We start from the raw sequence: 22,080 nt of genomic DNA on the forward strand, positions 1-22,080 counted from the left end.
TACTCAGTGGCGCAACCAAATGGGAGGATTTGGGGGTCAACCAACCCCCCTCCCCCTTCAGAGCAAAATTTTTTTATAATAATTATCAAATATATTTTTGAAAATCCACACTTAGCTCCACAAACACCGGAACAGTAAATTGTAATAATATTGTTGTTCTTAGTTGTGGCTTTTTAATTCGAAAACTTCGATGAGTTATAAAACTAGGGTTCTCACTTTTTCTGATAAATTAGGAACAGATTTTTTTATAAGAAGTTTGTCAAACAAGCATGCAGAGCAGAAATGTTTGTTTTATCGATACTGTTTAAAAATCTGTTCAATGCCAAATTTGATGTTTTGAAAAATCTTTTAGTTGGCTCAGCATTTAGCCGTATTTTAAGACCCCCAGAGAGCATGAGATTTTCCGGAGAACCAATTCTTTAGTGTCAATGATTACAAATAAAAATCCTAGGCAAGATTAAGGGAGATGGTGGTTCCGTTGTTAAGTTGAAGAATCACACATTTTCGTCTACAATCTGGAAATGCTTCAATATCTGCAATGCTGATTTGCCTTCGATAAACTGCTAGGGATAGACGCAATGCTCCTTACTGAGACTTGCGCTGAAAGATTCTGTTCGTTGAAAACCTTGAAAACGTATGATAGGAAGAGAAATACGATGAGTGATTGAACGCTATTATGCTGTGCGTGCTTCCAAATATAGCTTGAATAGTCTTCCGAACAAACTACGAAAAGTTAAAATGTAAATTTAAACAATGTCAGAATACTGTAATTTGGTTTAACTTTAAAACATAGAATCAGAGACAACGTTTGAAAAGAACGAAATGTTCTTCGGAACCCGATGGTTTTTCCAAACCATACAAACGTATTTCGGGAAATTTCGCCAGGTACAACAGATTTCCTGTCAGTAGTATAATAAATTAATATAAAAATGTATCCCCAGGGTGGACGAGAAAAGCTTAAGTTTATGGTGTTACGTTTTTTCTTCAATATTAATCTAGCAATATTTTGTTTTTTTTTCTGCTCGAATTTTTAACCCCCATTTTACTTCCCCAAAACACATTAGGGGTCGTACACAAATTATGTCACGCTCCGAGGGAGGAGAGACTTTTGTTGAAGCTCTGGCAGTTTCTTTACCATTTTGATAATTGTCGAACAAAGCTGTGGGAAAGAAAAGGTTAAATATTATTTATTTTCTTCTATCCGTCATCGGCTCTACTTTTATTTTAAGGTACCGTAAAACGGGGTAACTTTGATAGTTACCTAGAAAAAAGAACTAGAACAACGTCCACGCTTCGTGCCCATAGAGAGCCACCACAAGAATCAATGTTTTATACAGGGCGAATTTTGTTTCCGTTTGCAAGCTGCGGGACCTGAGCTGGTTACGTAGTCCGTGAAAGGCCCTATTCGCAGCCTCAACACAGCCGTTGTCACATGTCACAAATATTCCAAGGTAAACAAATTCTTCGACAACTTCAAACACATCCCCATCAAACACCTACACCACCAAGCCTGGTTCTATCTCTACCTGCTTTGGTAGAATAAATTGTCAGGCCTATCCTCGCTGTCCCTCTTCAGAGGCACGAAGGCCTCTTCTACTGACCTGCGATCGATTCCAATTAAGTCTTTATCGTCCGCAAAGCCAAGGAGCATGTGCGACCTTGTGGTAATAGTGCCATTTCTCTGCATGCCAGATCTCCTAATAGCAATGTTGAATGTAATGTTGAACAGTAAATTCGAAAGTGCGTCTCCCTGCTTCAACCCGTCTAACATCTCAAACGAGGTTGACACTAGAGATGGTCGGGTTTCACATTTTTCAAACCCAAACCCGACCCGAACCGGAAAAATTTTAGCTGTGTAATCCCGAACCCGACCCGAAACCCGAACAAATTTTGTAATAAAAACCCGAATAAAACCCGAGTTTGAAAAGATCGTAAATTCATCGTTTCTGATGCATAGGGAAGCTTTTAGGTTTTACTCTGTTCACATTTCTCACCAAACCCGACTTTTTGTAAGCCCGAACCCGACCCGTACTCGATAATTTTGTAACTTTATTTTTTTAATCGAAATAAGTAATTTGAAGTAATTTGAAATCAAGCATGATGCGAATATATAACTTTCTATGTGTAACTAATTTTCCGTAGTGATTTCTTTGCTCCAGGATTTCGTTTTAACTGTCACTGAAAAAGAACTTTTTTTAAGGCACTCCGTGCTCGTGGCCACTACTGTGCCGGAATCAGTTTATCTGCATCTTTCTTACCGATACAGTTCTATTTTTAACTAATCTATATTTACATCTGCTTTCACTCTCTTCTGCTCTTTTGCTCTCACACCGAGCAGGTAGGAGAGTGCTCTGCTGTTGGTCCAATCGATTTCCATAAGCCATAGTCCATTGCTTTTTTTTTTTTTTTAATTTCTTTATTAGTATCATTCCAAACATTACATTCATTTCTTATATCTAGGTGTTCTGTGTTATTTGACAACACTATCATCCTAATTTGGTAAAACAAATTTAAGATTTAATTAACATTTTGTTAACAACATATTACATTTCATTTGCCGTAGCAGTTCAGTTTTTTTACAGGTGAGTTGATTTCACCTGCTTATAAGAGAAAAAAAAATGTTTTTAATATACTTAACCTAACTTAACCTAAACATATAACGCATTAATCGTGGCAATAGAAGATTGTAACGATTTTTGCCTGAAATTATTAATGATTGTATTTGACATTTGTTCCAATGTTTCAACATTGGATATTCTATGTAACTCATTGGTACTATACCAGGGAGGAAGCCTCAGAATCATTTTCAAAATTTTATTTTGAATTCTCTGCAGAGCTTTCTTCCTGGTATTACAACAGCTAGTCCATATTGGTACAGCATACAACATGGCTGGCCTGAAAATTTGTTTGAATATCAAAAGCTTGTTCTTAAGACAAAGTTTTGATTTTCTATTAATAAGGGGATAGAGACATTTTACATATTTATTACATTTGGCTTGAATGCCCTCAATGTGATTTTTGAAAGTTAAATTCTTATCTAGCATGAGCCCTAGATACTTAACTTCATCTGACCAATTTATTGGAACCCCTCTCATCGTGACAACATGTCTACTTGAAGGTTTCAAATAAAGAGCTTTTGGTTTATGTGGGAATATTATTAGTTGAGTTTTGGAAGCATTAGGAGAAATCTTCCATTTTTGCAAGTATGAAGAAAAAATATCCAAACTTTTTTGCAATCGACTACAGATGACACGCAAGCTTTGTCCTTTGGCGGAGAGGCCTGTGTCATCCGCAAACAAAGATTTTTGACATCCTTGAGGTAGCTCAGGTAAGTCAGATGTGAAAATATTGTATAATATTGGTCCCAAAATGCTGCCTTGAGGAACACCAGCTCTTACAGGAAGTCTTTCAGATCTGGAGTTCTGATAATTAACCTGAAGTGTACGATTTGACAGATAACTTTGAATTATTCTAACAATGTATGTTGGAAAATTAAAGTTTTTTTAATTTTACAATCAAACCTTCATGCCAAACACTGTCGAATGCTTTTTCTATGTCTAGAAGAGCAAGACCAGTAGAATAGCCTTCAGATTTGTTGGTACGGATCAAATTTGTTACACGTAAAAGTTGATGAGTGGTCGAATGTCCATGGCGGAATCCGAACTGTTCATTGGCAAAAATTGAATTTTCGTTGATGTGGGCCATCATTCTGTTCAAAATAACCTTTTCAAAAAGTTTACTGATGGAGGAAAGCAAACTGATTGGACGATAGCTAGAAGCTTCTGCAGGATTTTTGTCTGGTTTTAAAATTGGAACAACCTTAGCATTTTTCCATTTGTCAGGAAAATATGCTAATTGAAAACATTTTTTAAATATATCAACTAAAAATGATAAGCTACTTTCTGGAAGTTTCTTGATGAGGATGTAGAAAATTCCATCATCGCCAGGAGCTTTCATGTTTTTGAATTTTTTAATAATAGTTCTCACTTCTTCCAAATCAGTCTCCCAGGCATTTTCGAAAACGTTCTCTTGATTGAGAATATTTTCGAACTCCTGAGTAACTTCATTTTCAATTGGACTAGTAAGTCCTAAATTAAAATTGTGCGCACTTTCAAACTGCATAGCAAGTTTTTGAGCTTTTTCGCAATTAGTTAGTAATAATTTGTTTTCCTCTTTCAATGCCGGTATTGGCTTCTGAGGTTTTTTCAAGATTTTCGATAATTTCCAAAAGGGCTTAGAGCCAGGGTCCAATTGAGAAATTTTATTTTCAAAATTTTTGTTTCTTAATTGAGCAAAACGTTTTTTGATTTCTTTCTGCAAATCCTGCCATATAATTTTCATAGCAGGATCGCGAGTGCGTTGAAATTGCCTTCTCCTCACGTTTTTAAGACGGATCAAGAGTTTAAGATCATCGTCTATAATCACGGATTCAAATTTTACTTCACATTTTGGAATTGCAATGCTCCGGGCTTCAACAATGGAATTTGTTAAAGTTTCAAGAGCATTGTCAATATCAAGTTTAGTTTCTAAAGAAATATTAACATCAAGATTGGAGTCAACATACGTTTTATATATATTCCAGTTGGCTCGTAAATAATTGAAAGTGGAGCTGATAGGATTGAGAATCGCTTCTTCGGATATTTGAAATGTGACAGGGACATGATCAGAATCAAAATCAGCATGAGTAATCATTTGGCTACAAAGATGACTAGAGTCGGTTAAGACCAAATCAATCGTAGATGGATTTCTAGAAGAGGAAAAACATGTGGGGCTATCAGGGTATTGAATTGAGAAATATCCTGAAGAGCACTCATCAAATAAAATTCTGCCGTTGGAATTACTTTGAGAATTATTCCATGACCGATGTTTGGCATTAAAGTCACCAATGACAAAAAATTTTGACTTATTGCGAGTCAATTTACGCAAGTCAGTTTGGAGAAAATTAACTTGCTGCCCAGAGCATTGAAAAGGCAAATACGCAGCTATGAAAGTATATTTACCAAACTGTGTTTCAACAGAAACACCTAAAGTTTCAAAAACTTTAGTTTCAAATGATGAAAACAGTTGATGTTTTATACGCCTATGAATGATGATTGCAACTCCCCCACATGCCCCATCAAGTCGATCATTACGATAAACAAAAAAGTTAGGATCTCTTTTGAGTTTAGATCCAGGTTTTAAATACGTTTCGGTAATAACTGCTATATGCACGTTATTAACCGTAAGAAAATTAAACAGCTCGTCCTCTTTACCATTCAGAGAACGAGCATTCCAATTTAAAATATTTAAATTATTATTTGGATCCATTAGAAAAACGTAATCCAATAACAATTTGATTTGTAAATTTTACACCTACTTGGACTGCTTCAGTCATAGTGGTGGCTTTGAACATTGCATCAATCATTAGATTCAATTGTTCAGTTAGAAAATTAAAATCAGAGGCAGACATGTCATGTGATTTCCCATTGGAATTTCCGGTAGACGAAGAAGCGGAGTTACCTGTGGCGGTAGGGTTTTTTCCATTTGATTTGAAACAAGTAGAATGGGTACCCATGGATCGAACAGGGGAGGCTACCCGACGGATTAAAATTAGTTTGTGAATGAGCATGATTATGATCTTCCTGATGGGTATGATTCATGATCAAGCGATCGTTAACTGAAAAATGAGCATTGTTCGATACTCTACCAGGCAAATTCCGGAAACGACCGTTATCGTAACGGATATTATCTTTCATCTGCCTGGCACGAGCCTCAATGACCTTTTTGCGTGAAGGACAATTCCAAAAATTGGACTTATGGTTAGCCCCGCAATTACAACATATGAATTTGGTGGTATCTTCCTTCACTGGACAGACGTCTTTGGCGTGAGAAGAACCTCCGCAAATCATGCATTTAGCATCCATGCGACAATTTTTTGTACCATGACCCCACTTTTGGCACCGACGGCACTGAGTGGGGTTCTGGTAATTTCCTCCAGGTTTCTGGAAATGTTCCCATGTCACACGGACATCAAACAAAAGTTTTGCTTTTTCTAAAGCTTTAATATTATTTAGTTCTTTTTTGTTAAAGTGAACTAAATAAAATTCTTGAGAAAGCCCTTTCCGAACAATGCCAGATTGGGTTCTCTTTTTCATAATGATTACTTGGACTGGGGAAAATCCAAGTAAATCATTTATTCCATTTTTGATCTCTTCAGGTGATTTATAGTCACTTGAGAGACCTTTCAAGACAACTTTGAACAAACGTTCAGTTTTGTCGTCATAAGTAAAAAATTTGTGCTTCTTCTCTTCAAGATGTTTGAGAAGAAGCTCACGATCTTTAAGAGTTTCCGGCAAAACGCGACAGTCTCCTTTCTTTGCGATTTGGAAGGAAACCTTGATTCCCCTAATGGAGTTCAAGATCTCCTGCCTAAATCCCGCAAATTCGGAACAACTGACCACGATAGGCGGCACTCTTTGCTTCCTCACTTGAATCAAAGAGCCTGGGCTAGAGGCTGCTTCGATTTGGTGTTCGGAGAATTTGTCTAGAGCATCGAACTGATTGCTCATTTCGATACAATTATTCATTTCACCCTTGGAAGAAAGTTCGCATTCCGGGGAAGCGTCCTTTCTTCCATTCTTGCCACGTGTAGTGACAGTTTTAAAACCCACTTTTTTGGAAGGAAGTAGTGAATTCAGAGATTCACCCTTCCTTTTGTTTGTTGTTGATACCATGTTTAATTAATAAACGAAAGAAGACGTGACCTTCGAAAGGTTTTTTCCCAAGACGGTGTCCAAGAAGGATTACCACCGCTAGCTTTCGCCAACGGGTCCAACGAAAAATCGAAGGCACGGGTCCAAACAAGGATCGTAAAGGGATCAATAGTAGAAAAATAGTACTGAAAAGTACTGTTTTAGTAGCACTGAAAAGTACCGTTTTTAATTTTAGCACTGAAAAGTAGGGGGAGATCCCCCAGTACCGGACAGCACCCAATACCGGACAAAGTTGAAAAATTGAGAAATCATGGTCCAATCAAGATAGTGTATTAGAAGAAAAGAAAGCTATTATGGAGACTAATGTTTGCGTAGAATAACACATCCTTGAAATATGTATGCCTTTTTAAAAAAGTAGAAAAGTTTGAAAATCTTAACAAATTTGACGTATCGCCTTAATTTTGAGCCTATTTAGTAATTATTTTGAACATGGAAAAAATACTTTGGATCACGCAAGCATGATCGAACCTAATCCTAATTTGATGGTATGAATGTATTTTGTACCATAATTGAACTAAATATGGACAACTTACAATTTTGGCTAAGAACCTCCTGTCCCCCAGTTTCGGACAGCTTGATTTGTTATATGATATCTTTGTAATTATTGCACCAGTGTCTCAAAATACATTCATTTTTCATGAATTCCTTCGATCATGGTATCAAACATGCATTAAAATTAAGAAGAATAAGCATTCAGAACAATATCGTAAAATGTGCTATTTTTCATCATATATGAAAGAGGTTTTTGATGGACATCTTGCAAACGAATAAAAACTCAAATTGTTCTTGTAAATGTTGCAAATGCATTGAATTGGCACTAATATACTATTGATAAAGTAAAAGCATTCAATTATGTTCAAATTTACAGAATTCGAGGCGTTTCCACATCGTGTCCGGTATTGGGTGTCACCTTTCAAGATCGATCAATTTGGTACCAAAATATATCATCAAAATGCAATGTCAAAATTCATATTTATATTTTCAAATTTACTTTTGTACACTATAAAAATGATAATACTTATCATAAATGGGTAACATGAGCAAATAAAACCAATATTTTTGGAATTATGAATATAGTGGCTTAAGTGTCCGGTACTGGGGGATCTCCCCCTACTGTTTTTGTAGCACTGAAAAGTACTGTTTTATTGCTTTAGGTAGTTTTTAAGAAAACTTCCAAGAGCAGAGAGAATTCGTGTACGCACAGCACGAAGGTACGATGCGCACTGATAGTCCATTGCTCTTGCGGTGCTTCGTTTTGCCATGTTCCTGAGTCGTTTGAGGCTAGCTGCCTGCGAAGTGGGTCAGTTTGTCTCAGTCACCATCTGATACTGACGGAGGATGGATGTGCTCCCCAAGCACAGTCCTCCGTGCGGCGTCTTCTGGTGGCTGGACGGGTTATTTTTTTGGAGGGGCTGGGAATTGAATCCATGACCTTCCGCTTATGAAGCAAAAGCGTAACCTCAAGGCTACGGACCCCCCCCCCTTCATTCCTTTCTTATTGAAAACGCTTTTTAATTGAGTCTGACCTATAGTTCCCTTAGAAATCTTTATTTTTTCTCATAACACATTTGTTTCAAAGGGTGAAAATCCGTGAAAATTTGTTATTTTGTTCCTTATCCGAAATGAGGATACACGTGTTTTGGATTTTTTTTATTAGGGTGACCATTTCCGATATAGGGTGACCAGAAAAATCGCGATTTTACTTAATTTTCATTTTTATAAAAATCATAACTTTTGAACCGTTCGACCGATTTTCGATCTTTCTAGACAAAATGAAAGCTATAGGTTTTGACTTTTCAGGAAAAATATAAAGTTTCACAAAAATTGTTTTTAACATGAAAAAAAATCATTAATTTCCGTTTTTTTGTGTTTTCAAGGCCTCGGGACAAAAGGGGCTGTGGTGACGAGTGTCTTAACCATACATTCCTTACATACAGCGAACACTTTGCTGCGCCACAACACAATGTTCAGTCTTGCGTGGTCACTCGAGCATGCCACACGCGGCTACCACAAGTGGCGACGAGGATGAAAAAAAAGTGATTATGGAAAAGTGCGGGGTGTGAATTGAATATTTCAGATTATCAAATCAGCTGGCATTTCATATTCTGCTGAATATACTCGAATATACTTCTCAATATTCATTAGTGAGTCAAGTTGCTTTGGAAGAAAAAAAAAAGTGAGTCAAGTGGTGAACAGATTGAAAAATGGAAACCTAAAAGAAAAAGGATTTGAAAAGAAAGTTTTTTTTCAATTGAAGTTGTGATAAAATGACATTGGAGCTCAATGTCGATAATGGTATGATGAGGCAATTCGATATCAGATTGTGATCTTGTTTTTTACTCGCGCGTGGTGAAACAAAAGGGTTCATTGTGTTGTGTGGTTTAGCTAAGAAAGTGAAATGAAATAAAGCGCGCATGCATTGTGGTGTGCTATTGAACAATGAAAAGAGGTGTGTCGTTGGTGAAGGCAGGTCATCCTGTTCGGTCCCAGCACAATATGTGCAGAATTATTAGCTCTAAACGCTGTTGGAAAAACCTCACTTTTTGTACACAGCGTCATGCTTCTGGCGATGGTCAACCGCGCGACAAACGAAGGTAAACCATGCCTAGCGTGGGCCAACACAAAAAAGGTATGTTTTTTCTTTATCACATGTATTGTGTACTGCGAAATAGATTTGATTGGTATAGTGCACATTCAACTATGTGCGCATGGTCGTGCTTTTCAAATATTGCCAGCGGAATGTTTGTGGAAGGTGTAGCAATAACATTCTTCCAAACTGTGGTGATTTAAAAGTAATTTGTTGTCTTGTTCAATGTCCATAAATGTTCGGTGCACATATAATTCTACCATATAAATTATACAGAGTTCAGTTTTCCAACATCCGTGTGCTTGATGTTTGGTGAGATGGTGTGATTTAATTTACTAGTAGTGCAGCAGAGGAGGTGCTGAGCGGTGATTAAATTCATTATTGATATCATTCTTGATTTAATGCACAAGTCACAGTCGCTCATTTTGGAAACGAAGTGTACACTAAAAGGCCAATAAAAATTATGACTGATTATGGTAGGTAACCCCCTACATGGACAAGTATAAACTGATGGAACTTATCAAACCTTTTTAATGCACTCAAAAATATCGTCTGTGCTATCCCATGTTGAATGGGATAAAAAAAAAGAATAAAGGCATTAAAAGGGTTGATTTAAGTTAAATATGTACTGCATATTGTGTTCTGCAAGAAAATCCACGGGATGCGATTATAGGAAAATGTCGATACACCGTCGCAGTGATAGTAAAAATCAACAATTGTTTCAGATTTAGCAAATTTAGGTCCTTTGTCTTTAGTTGCGCATAGTGCATAAGTATCATGAAAAAAAACTAGCATGTTGTACTAAGTACGTACCCATAGTGTTGGTGATAATCGATGTTTCTAAGGTTAAGAAATGAAAAATAGAGATCATATTTGTCGCAATAAAGGCAGCATAAAACCAGATCAGTTGAACAGGTTGTGTGAATAAATTGTGATTAAATTCACTTATGATAAAAACAACGCATTTATGTGATCGTTTTCTGTTGCGGGATGGAGACTACTAGACATTTGTGGAGACTTACTAGACATTTGTGTTTCTCTCATTTATATTGATTATCAATCAACAAATTTTATTAATTAATGGTTTTAATTGGAATCACCCAATTTCTGCCTATATCTTTTGATTTCCGACTGCGTATTACACTTGGCGTTTTTTCGAGTACCCTGTGTGCCCACTTTGCCGAAGTGAAGTCCATTAAATCTGCAGTATTTTCCTAGAAATCAAGATATACCTTGCCGACTGAATAGTGCTCATTGTACGTTTCTTATGGAATCTGGAAACTTTTCTTGTAGAACAAATTGCACGTAATTGTGCGTTTAAATTGTTTCGAATGATTGGCAAGTTGGGTGCAGAACTACTTAGCAATAAGAAGCAACGCATATTGTGACCGAATATAAGCTCCTTAGCTTAAAAAAAAACCTTCTCTGCCGAATTTAATCAAAAGTGTCGAGAATAGGATCCGGCTCCCTATGCGACGTGTATTTACTATCTCTGTTGGTGGGACGACAGGATTCCGAACGAGCGATGTCGCGTTATATCAACCAATAATATCAGTTTTCAAATGAGTTCAAAGTTCTGCACTGTTTAATCAATTGATCGACAATATTTGCATTTAAATAAAACCAACGAAATAATTTAATAATTCGTGTGATCGTGGATATTATTCTTGCATGAAGAAGCTTAAACATAATGTTTATATGTAGTCTCAACGATATTGAAATAAGTACAACAGAGTACAAAAAAAAAAAACAAAATCCTGACTTGAGTTGAATTGGTAGTCCAGTAGTTTTGCATATTATTGATGTGCTGTAATATGAGATCTTGAAAATGATGAAGATATGGTTTGGTTAGATTTTCGGAAGGTTTGCCGCACGTTAATGGTCTGTTATGTTATAAATGGATGAATGGTGATGTGACAAAACGCAGTCAAAGACACTGGATATTGTTGAACTGTGATTGAATTCACTTGAAACGAACCACTGATTTTAGCATATTGAGAGAAATTATGAATTATCTGGAAAGTGTTAGATAAGCTGTGATTAAATTCACTGGTAGAGCAAACAAATAAAAACCGCAGAGAGTGGAACGGAAGACCTGTGATTGAATTCACTAAGAGTGTATGAGAGGTGTTGTGATTCAATTCACTTGGAAAGCAGAAGAAAAGCTGTGATTTGATTCACTTGGAACATATAAGAAGAGCTGTGATTAAATTCACTCATGGCTTACTCAAAAAAAAAAAGTTGTGTATACCTAGAAAGAACAGTGATTAAATTCACTTGGAGATGAAAACAGTGCAATTGAATATTCTTAGGGAGCACAAGAATAGCTGTGATTAAATTCACTGTTATCGTAAAAGAAGGTTGAAATGCTCTGCACAGATAGAATTGTGAATAAGTTTATTCACACCTGGTAAATGAAACATCCAGTCACTTCGGATCATCTATTGCCTAAAATCTGAATGTCAACGTGTCCAATCAAACAACTAATCATCTATTTCAATTCAGGGTATTTTCAACTGACTTCAATAAGAAAAAAACAACTATGAATTGACTATGACAGAACACAATAGTATTCAAATATTACAAAGTATAGCTCATTCGTAGTCATTATTGCTGCTGAAGTCGAGAAGAAGCAACGTTTGTTTTAGTTATCGAATAGGTATTATGTTTCAATCAGACGGAAATAGTAATTTTACAATCATGATGAATTCACTAGTTGTAAGTAGGATTACGAACTATCGGTAGATTGTACATAACATCTATAGTACAATTTCTCATAACTGTCTTGTAATTACTAACTATGCAAAGGAATGCGATTTTTCAAATAGAATATCATCTAGGATGAATTTGTCGAATAACCTAATGGCGAAATGATAATCATAGGATCAAATCAGCTGAAAAAGGCATGTTGAATGTTATTGGAAAAAAATGATTCATGCGGCGTATTAGAAGTTTTGATTAAATTCACTGAATATGCACCAAGTTCGCAAAAAAGAGTATTGTAAAATAATTACAATTCGTAGGCAAAAAAAAAGAAGTTTGGATCACTTTTGCTAAGAAGCTTGTTTATTCAGAATTAGTAATAACATAAAATCCGAAAAGAAAAAAAATGATGGATATAAATTGAAATCAACTCAACAATGTAATGAAAACATGTTCGAAAAGAGTGATAACATCAAAAAAGAGGATTACATTATTTCTGATATACCTACGTAAACATGTAGGTCGTATGTTTAAAATCCGAATAACATTAAGAAAAAGAGGAGAATATAGGATGAATAATTTATGGTGAAAGTATACCTACCATAAATGCTAAAACGAGTCGTGTTAACATGCATCATGAGTAATAGATAGTAATCTAAACATAAAAAAAATAAGAGCCATAAACAAAACAAAATAAAACAAAAATCGTTAGAAAACCAGACCTCATCACCAAAAATGTTCACAGAAAGTTCATGGAAATCTTAACCTGAGAAATAAGAAAAAATAAGACGAATATGTTAAGCAATAAATTTCATTTTAAGGTATATGTACTCTGTATCTACATTAAAACAAAATGGCAAATAGTCCACAAACTATGGAAGCGAAAGAGTCCACTTTTGTATATCGTGCATTATGGTCAACGGACAAAAAAAAGGACTTACTATCGATTTACCGTGAGTACATTCGGTAGCAAACTACTACTATAAAAAAAAATTTCATAATGTTTGAAGAAGGAGAGATCGCGATGAAATGAATATATACGTCACGTTTGTGTACATACATTCAATCGTAACATTCGCCTCAAGAAATATGTTACCGAAGTATGTAACAATCACAATCATAAAAATATGAAGTATACTGATTTTCTTAGTACGATTAAACAGTGTAACAGTATGTTTATAATTAATAATTATTTATGCAAAATCACATATTGAGATTAAAGAAAGGAGGATGTGGTGACGAGTGTCTTAACCATACATTCCTTACATACAGCGAACACTTTGCTGCGCCACAACACAATGTTCAGTCTTGCGTGGTCACTCGAGCATGCCACACGCGGCTACCACAGGGGCTATTGCTGTTCTCATTTTTTCTTGAAAGTTTAGAAAATTGTTCGTTTACTGCCAAATTTTCAGCGATGTATGTTTTTTAGTTGAGGAGATATATTTTTTTTAATAAAAAACAGTCATTTTTCATCGGCACACACTAGGTCTAAGCGCATTAGATTTTTTATTTTTAAAAGAATCATTACCTTTGAACAGCTCAACCGATTTTCAATCTTTTTTTATAGAATGAAAGCTTAAGATTTCAACTTTTCAGAAAAAAATATAAAACTTTGTAAAACAAAATTTTACATGAAAATAAATTAAACTTTCTAAAAAAAAACTAGAAATTTTTATATATTTTCATGTAAAATTTTTTTTTCATGTTATTTTAGATTTTTTAATTTTGTCTGAAAAAGCACAAATATTGGAATTTAACTGAATTTACTTGTCTTACTAGTGATTTTTAAGTTTATCAATTTTTTTTTCTCTCGGCTTAATAAGTGATAGAGTAGAGTGTAAAAAATTCAATTATTTTTCATATTTATTATATATAATTGCTAATTCAACTTCCCGGGGGTTTTCATCAGAACGAAGAAAAGCAACATTTAATTGTATCTTCAATTAAAGCCACGTCCGCTTATTTCGATTCTGTCCCACTAATGAGCGCCTGGGTGATTATAATTACAAAACAATTTCGGTCTGTCATGTCGAGCATCATTGGATAAATTTTCCAAATATTTATTTTTGTACAGACGATGAACTTCAATGAAATATCGATGACTTGCGCATTTTTTGTATATAGAGCAATCAAATTGTAATTATAATAAGAATGATCTTTACGATTGACCAGTTCAATGAAAAGACGCACTAAGCTTTTGCTGTAGATTTTTTCGGTTCAATCTGATACATAATCGGGCAATCCACACCTCACTGTAGAGTAATGTGGGGCATAAGCTCGAGTCATGCAAGAGTTTTTTTTTATAGCTAGCTGAATTTAAAACAAATGTTATACATGTCATGGTGGTTCAAATATTATTAAAGTTAAATACTTCCATTCCAAAAATAATATAAATTTATTGAGATTTGGTTATGCCTAATTGCTTCTCAATGTCTTATCTAAGGGCGTAGCTAGGGTAATCATAAGTATGCTTTGAGGCGTATTAGTTATTGCATAAATGTTTGGAAGCTAGTTTTGACACATAGTGGGGTAAACAATTGGATTATTTTATTAAATCCTTTAGTTTGAAAAAGTAAGGGCTAGGATTGTGATGTATGGAAAGTAGTCTCAGATTTTCGCTCCTTTCCACATTTTGGTACCTTTCCACAGATCGAATGTACCTTAAAAAATACCTAAAAAAGGAAAAAAAATCGAAATTTCACCGATGGAATATTTTTAAACCTTCCAATTATGAAAATAAAACCCAATTACTTTACTCTAGCGGAAAAAAATCCGAGGTACATTTGATTTGCATTATCTGCTGGTTTAGACATAGCGTGCCCCGACTGAAATTTTTACGACAAAGAACATTGTGGTAGACCACGAAGTTATTCGACACTTGTGAAAAAAGTTTTTAAACATTGACTATTCGTAAATTTTACGACTGGAGCGAGAATTTATTTTTCTCATATAACCGTGTCCAGGCTAATGGACAATATCCGTAGCATTTCTTGAGCTTTGGTTTAGACTGTCCAAGGAGAGCGCTTAAGTAGATTGTGGTCACTGTCTTTGAAGTGTATGAATATTAGAACCTTACAATAAGAGTCCTTTCCTGTGATCAAGTTAGGAATGACAACCAATAGGGTGTCCGGCCGTTTGGCCGAACGCCATTTGGCCAATTGCCAAATGGTATTCGGCCAAATGACCCTATCGACCAAATGGCGTTCGGCCAAACGGCATTCGACCAAATGACATTCGGCCAAATGACTCGGAACCACTTAAAGAACGCCAAATACTTTATAAATTATGAATAGTAACAAATTAGTCACAATTGCTTATGTCCCAGAAAAAAAACTGACAGGAAAACTTGTGAATCTCCTAAAATCCACATAATATCTTCAAAGTTATTGAAATATCGATCTCAATGGATTTCTATATTTTTGAGAGTGGAAGTCTCTTTCAAAATTAACATTCAAACCACCGTTACCTTTAGAATATTATTTTATTTTTTTGTTTGCGATTTGAGGTAAAATTCTTATGAGAAAGTTTTGCCCCACTTTACTCTCATTTCAAAACTTTTAAAACATAAAATGAATAAATAAATTGATAAAAGTTTGTTTGGCAAAATAATATGCTTAAGGATCACTGTGTGGTATATTTTGTTATCAAATGTTATAGTTTTTCTCGATACATTGATTATTTCACTTTGGTCGAACTTTTGCCCCACCTTACTGTAGACGTTAAGAAACGGAATAAAAACTATGAACACCAGACGATCATCTTCAAATAAGAGACAACCCACAAAACAAGGAGGAAAGCAGTAATGAAAGAAAACAACAAATCGTTTAAGTCCTAAACAATCTCATCGCACCTTCTTTATTTCTCATTCACACTTAATTTTCGCACAAAAACTCAATTCAATAATGCTGAGCAACGTTAGCGTAGCTCTCGCCATGTGGATGATGGGCGTGTCCGGAACGTTGCACATGGGCCTGGAATCCACCGTGATGGTCAGAGGAGTAATCCACCACTCGGTGAGTTCCATCAGCTTCATCCAGGGTGTACTGTCCCTTCACGACATCTCCGTCACGGTGTTCCCAATGGCTCTTGTGATCGTGAGTGTGTCCATCCTTAACTCCATACTCGAACTTGTACTGAGCATGGTCATCACCGGCAGCCACAATGACGACTAGGCAGGCAACGAGAGCGATGATCTGAAAACAGCGAGTGTTGCAAATTTGATCTGGTTAGATTTAGTTCGACGGAGAAACAACGTTCTTGAGCCAACTTGCGTACCTTGAACATTTTGATGCGGTTTGCGTGGGGTTATGCTGAACTGCTGCAATGAATGGTTTCGAGGTTACTGATGATCTCTAGCTGATATGCATGCTGTATATATATGAAACCAAATTTAAACCGCCGATGCGTGTTTCGCGCAACTCAAGTGCTGTGTTTTGTTTTTCTCCAATTTTCGTGAGCGCACTTATCGCTGAAATTTGTCCATGTATGCTTTTCGGGTATGTGCAATCTAATCTACTGTTGCTTTACGTGACCACTACGATACTGAGATGTGTGGCATCTCGCGAGGGTGAGAAGCGAACAACATTTTGTTTCAGCACGCTATATGATGGATATATTTTTCTGTTGGTCTTCTACCTAGAACCTACTTTTCTTATCCATCTAGCTTAAGGGTTTTGCTTATGTCTGATTCAGACATTCCAAACAATCAACAAACACAAATTAGTCAAATATATTTTTCAGTCAACTTTCTTGATGCTCAAGAAGGTGATTCTAGTCTTATTAACAGACATATATAAAAATATGTAGAATAAGAGTAATCAATAAATCTTCATTTTGGATACATTTCAAATGTTTTAACTGGATTTATAAAGGGAGGTTGGGTTACAAAACGACAAAAAAAAGGTTTTGAATGCCACAATTTCAAAATGACAAAACGTCGAAAAGAAAAATTGGAAGGAGAAGTCTGATAAGAACAAAAATAAGTTTATAAAAGCTACTAACCAGTGTTGATAGACTCACACTCATATCTCAATCATTACGCTTTTTTTGATGTAAAATCACTCAATCAACACAAACCGTAAAACATGATTCAGTCGTAAAACCCGTAAAAAACTCGTGAGACCCGAATTTTGTTGTTTACGTTAGAAATCATTACTATAAGTTTACCAGACTAACAAGAAATAATTGCTGTGTGTGAGTAAACTGTGGAAATACAAGACAGTGAGTCAAAGAGGTGAGCCAACTCATCCATGATTTTTTGACTGCTGGGTTGCGTGAAACGCATGAAAAATCGCAAGTGTGAGTTATTAGAAATTGAGTTTTTTACAACACTGCTACCAACCTGTACGAGAAATCTGAGCCACCACTCCGAGCCAATGACCATGTGGCATTTTCTCTTGATTTTGCTTTGAACTATCGAATGTGAACATCACTAGGTTATCAAATATTTCCAGAATAAGCTTCGCATTTTGCGGTTTCAATTGGGATTATTCAAATTAAGATCGTATTTGGGTGTTATATGGTGAATAACGACGAGGACGACTGTCCAGCGAGTCAGCTAAAATAATTTGAATGTGTTATTGGTGGTTGTGCTACTTTCTTCGAATGTCGGTTCCTCCAATGTCATTTCCCCGAACGCCAGCTCAGGGGCGGTCCATTACGTAAGGCAATTTTTGGAATTTTTCAACCCCCCCTCCCCCTATGATAAGATTTTTTGTATGAAAATAAAAAATAAATTTTATGGCGCGTAAGAAATATCAAACCCCCCCCCTCCCCCCATAAACTCTTACGTAATTAATGGACGGCCCCGAAAAGTACACGACAATCATAATTTTCATAACTTCCCCCATTTCAGGGTAGTGAATGCACCGGTCATCTGATATGCAGCCTTCTTCATTTGGTTTGCGATTCTTTCGAGTTCCTCCATCTTCGGCTTTATTGGCAATACATATCTGTTTACTTAATTTTGGATTTCGGTTTGCAGTCACAATCAAAAGCGTTGATAATTTCAATTCATCGCCGACGTTTATCTGTTTAGTCAATAATGACCAAATATCTCCTTCTTTTGATTGTTTATCGTTCTTTCTAGTTTGCCACCATATCACTACAAACTATTCTGGTACATTTCTGACCTCATCACCTTTCGGGGAAATGGGTCATTCGGGGAACTGGCGTTCGGAGAAATGATATTCGGGAAACGACATTCGAGGAAAAATAGCACAATCGTTTTGGTACGACCCCTTGGTTGGGCTCGAAAGGGGCGCCCCCTAAGGGTTCTTTTCCACTTCTTAAAAGCACCATTCCGGCTTTTTGTTAAAAAACACATCAATAAAAAATAACTATTACAAAACGTCAAATAATTCGAATAAAAAGTATGAAAAATGTAATGTCATATTTAAATACCGCCGTGTGGGGTGACATTAGGCCTAGTGGGAGGCCTCCATGCATCTCATGAATATACCATGAGAGTTGAAAACCTAATCTGGTCCTATTATGGCTATATAATTACGTATTCTTGAAACTTTCTGCGATGTTTTCACTATACTGGTATCAGTTTTTTGTATTAAATGTGGCCTAAAGTCACCCCGCAGGAACCGTCCTGCACATTCGTTGCAGTGAAAAATAAATTAAGCCGGTCAAGAGAGGAATAATAATATTATACAGTTAACTCTCCTTAACTCTATATTGAAGGGACCATCGAGTTAGGGAGGTTTCGAGATACAGAACCAGTAAATCAAATTTTCATCTAAACAGATGAAAAACAAACAACAAAGCAAGCTAGCTCACAACCATGTGTCCCAACTTTTGCGGATAGGGATACAATCAAAAACAGAATTGTCATGACAATCACAGGGCGCAACATTGTTGCAACCTTTTCAACTTTCGATAAATCAGTTATTTCAAACATAAAACCAAATTTGTTTTATGAATGTTGTTCGATAATGTGCCAATGTTTACCTACACGGAGAAAGTTTTCGAAAATTGCAATGCGAAGGCCAGAAAATTGCTGCGCTCGTGGTGATCGATCATTCTCATGTTCTGTTCAAGTGATGATAAACTGATATTGCGGAATGAAATTGTTGCAACAAGAAGAGGAGATGACAATGTCTTTGTTGTTGCGTGTTGGGTGACAATTGATTTACTGTACAGAACACATATTTTTCAACTTATAACATTGTCGTAAATTTTACAAACCACATCGATAATATTCCAACGTGAAAAATAGTACATGGAAAATAGTAAAATTTTGACACATTCATCTATTTTACACAGGCCCATGACAACCATATATCGATACACAGTGTTCTTCGTAGCCAGGATGTCCCGGGCGATAAATGAATATCGCCCACTGTCAGTTGTGACAACTGTGAAAATAAAGACCATTGCTTTGTTTAATTGTTTGTTATGGTTTGATTATCAAATTTTGATATTGTTAAATCAGCTAATAAAGTGCCAAAAAGTTGATGCACATTCAACATTTCGATGGTTTTGGAAGGAGAGCAAACATAAAAAGGCATCCTGCAAGCCTCCAAGCAAGCAATCAGTGATTTGATTGCGACACTTGCTCGAGTATGGATCATAAACATAAAACAAAACTTTGCATTCTGATTGCACTCTCGATTCAAATTACCCGAAAATGAGTAAACATATGGAGATGTTGACTACGCTAAAAGTCGTCCCATGCCATGGGCCTGATTTTACACCTATTGAACAGTCAAAAAAAAATAAAGTTTATCACCCTGAAACAAGCTAAATCCATTAATTTTAATTTAAGCGCAATCATCTTGAATGTGATTTGAATGGATTTTATTAAAAATTGGAGGATATTTGAAACTTTTTATGGAAATATCGAGTTAGAGAGGTAAACTTGCATGGGAAATTCAGACAGATCGCATCGACTTAGGGAACATTGATTTAGAAAGGTATCGACTTACAGAGGAATCAAAATATGCTAAATTAAAGGGACCACACATTCCATCGAGTTAGGGGAAATATCTAGTAAGAGAGATTTGACTGTATATTGAAACACTTTTGTACCTTCGATTTTTTATTCAGGAATTCTGTAAAAAGCTTCAGATTGTATAACAATTGTTGGCGTGTATTTTCTAATTGAAATATTTGATCATTAATTGAATGGAGGAGATGGACATTCCATAAGATACGGTGAAGCAGTGATTTTTTTAAGCCCGCGATGATTTTATCATTTATGTGATTATTTGGTACGTGAAATAGAATAAAAAGCTCTCGAACGAGTTATTCAGTGATGGAAATTGTTCTTCCGTTATTTTTGGCAACCTTTAACCCCTTTAGTTACCCAAAAAACTATATAAGTTTACTTTCAACTCAAAGTTATGCGCGATCGTATTGCTGTCCATTGGTATGTATTGTCGTCAAGGGAGAGAATGGATCAAATTCGCATGTGTTCATGTTGGTAATACATTAATTGGTCGGCGTTAAGTCAGAGTTGACCAAGTGACATTTTTGATATTTTGAGAAAAAAGGGTTTATAGTCTAACGCTCTGTAATTTTTGAACTCGTTTAAATTTTGGTTCAATATTTCTACACGTCTTTATGTTACTTTCAAACAATATAATGTGAAGTGATAATCATGAAAAATTATAATCCAAACCTCTAATAGAACGATTTTTTGATGAACTTTGTGTACTTGGTCCACTCTGACTGAACTAAAGACCACCGTTGAGTGAGTTGGTTCACTCTGACTGAACAATTTCTTGGAAAATAACAATCATTTAATGCTTGCATGGGTGCATATCTCTAAGATAAACAGATTATCAAGACCCTTCGACACCAGTATATTAAATTCTTAAATAATCCATATAGTAAATACCAAAATCAAAGGCATTTCGACAGCTTGAAAATTAAGGTTTCGCAGTGTCAGGGCATTGAAGACCAGAAATATTCAAATATGCGTTTAGTCAGGGTGGACCAAGTGAAAATCATGAGTACCGATCAAAATATGCTGGTCCAATAAGCGGGTCCTAGGACATGCCATACATACACCATAGAACTGCCGTAAACATCGCATCTAATGAGAGAATATTCAAATTTTCCCAAGTTTTGTACTAAAATATTATTCTCAGTATGGGAATATATTCATGGGTAAAGTATTGGAAAATATTGAAAACCAATATTGGAAATTAGTTCATTTTTCACTGATTTGTATCCGTCATATTACAGTCACCCCACAGTTATGAATCAGCTAAAGGTCATTTTTCAGAACAAAATGAGACTAAAAAGCATAGAAACGCTGTACAAAACAAAATTATCTCCCTGGCACTGCAGAATATAGTTGTTTTTGAGAATACACCTCAAAATACCCGATTATTTACGAAAAAGTATCGATTTCGATAGAAAATTCAAACGATGTCCACCCCACAGATGTGGATCAGTGGAAGAGGAGGATCCTTATTATGGATCAAATCGACTCATATTATGGATCAAAACATTATAACAGCAATTTATTTGCGAGGTAAACGAATGGTGTGCTAGTGAAAGCATACGTTTTGGCGTTTATTTCGGAATCGTCTTATCTTTTGTCGTTTTCGTTTTTAGGAACTGGGTCGGTGATCAACACATAAATAAACCAACGTCAAGCAAAATGTGGTTTGGTCGAACCTGAACCGGGTTGGGGTTGAAACTGTGATTCAGAACGGGTTGCGCCAGTTCCAACCTAGGTTCAAAAACGAATTCGACATTTGATTCATAACTGTGTGGTACGGTTTTCAGTGCCCACAGTTATGAATCAGCGCTTCTGGAAATACGGTTGACATTTTATTTCCTACGGACGGAAAAAATATGCTTGAGCATATTATTGTCGATTGCGATGCTGTACAGATTTATGGTTCACATATAGAAAATGTGTTCTGTGTTATTGCAACTCTATTTGATGAGATATTCACATTTTAATGCAACTCTGATCCATATCTGTTTGCTATCCATAACTGTGGGGTGACTGTATGCGAGAACTTTACACAGTGTTCAATTCTGAGCTGTACTTCTGTGTCCAAAACCTCG

The 22,080-nt window shown here is 35.8% G+C and overlaps 1 protein-coding gene across 1 annotated transcript; it reads right to left on the reverse strand.

Moving 5' to 3' along the window:
• Nucleotides 1–15,868: 15,868 nt before the first annotated feature.
• Nucleotides 15,869–16,412, reverse strand: LOC5571362 (cuticle protein 19). The gene is made up of 2 exons (XM_001659594.2): nt 16,321–16,412; nt 15,869–16,238 (listed from the first exon to the last, which is right to left on the reverse strand). The coding sequence occupies exons 1-2, from the start codon at nt 16,327–16,329 to the stop codon at nt 15,942–15,944; spliced, it is 306 nt and encodes a 101-aa protein (XP_001659644.2). The 5' UTR covers nt 16,330–16,412; the 3' UTR covers nt 15,869–15,941.
• Nucleotides 16,413–22,080: the final 5,668 nt, after the last annotated feature.

Source organism: Aedes aegypti, chromosome 2 (genome assembly GCF_002204515.2).
Source record: "Aedes aegypti strain LVP_AGWG chromosome 2, AaegL5.0 Primary Assembly, whole genome shotgun sequence".
In the NCBI taxonomy this organism is placed as follows: domain Eukaryota; kingdom Metazoa; phylum Arthropoda; class Insecta; order Diptera; family Culicidae; genus Aedes; species Aedes aegypti.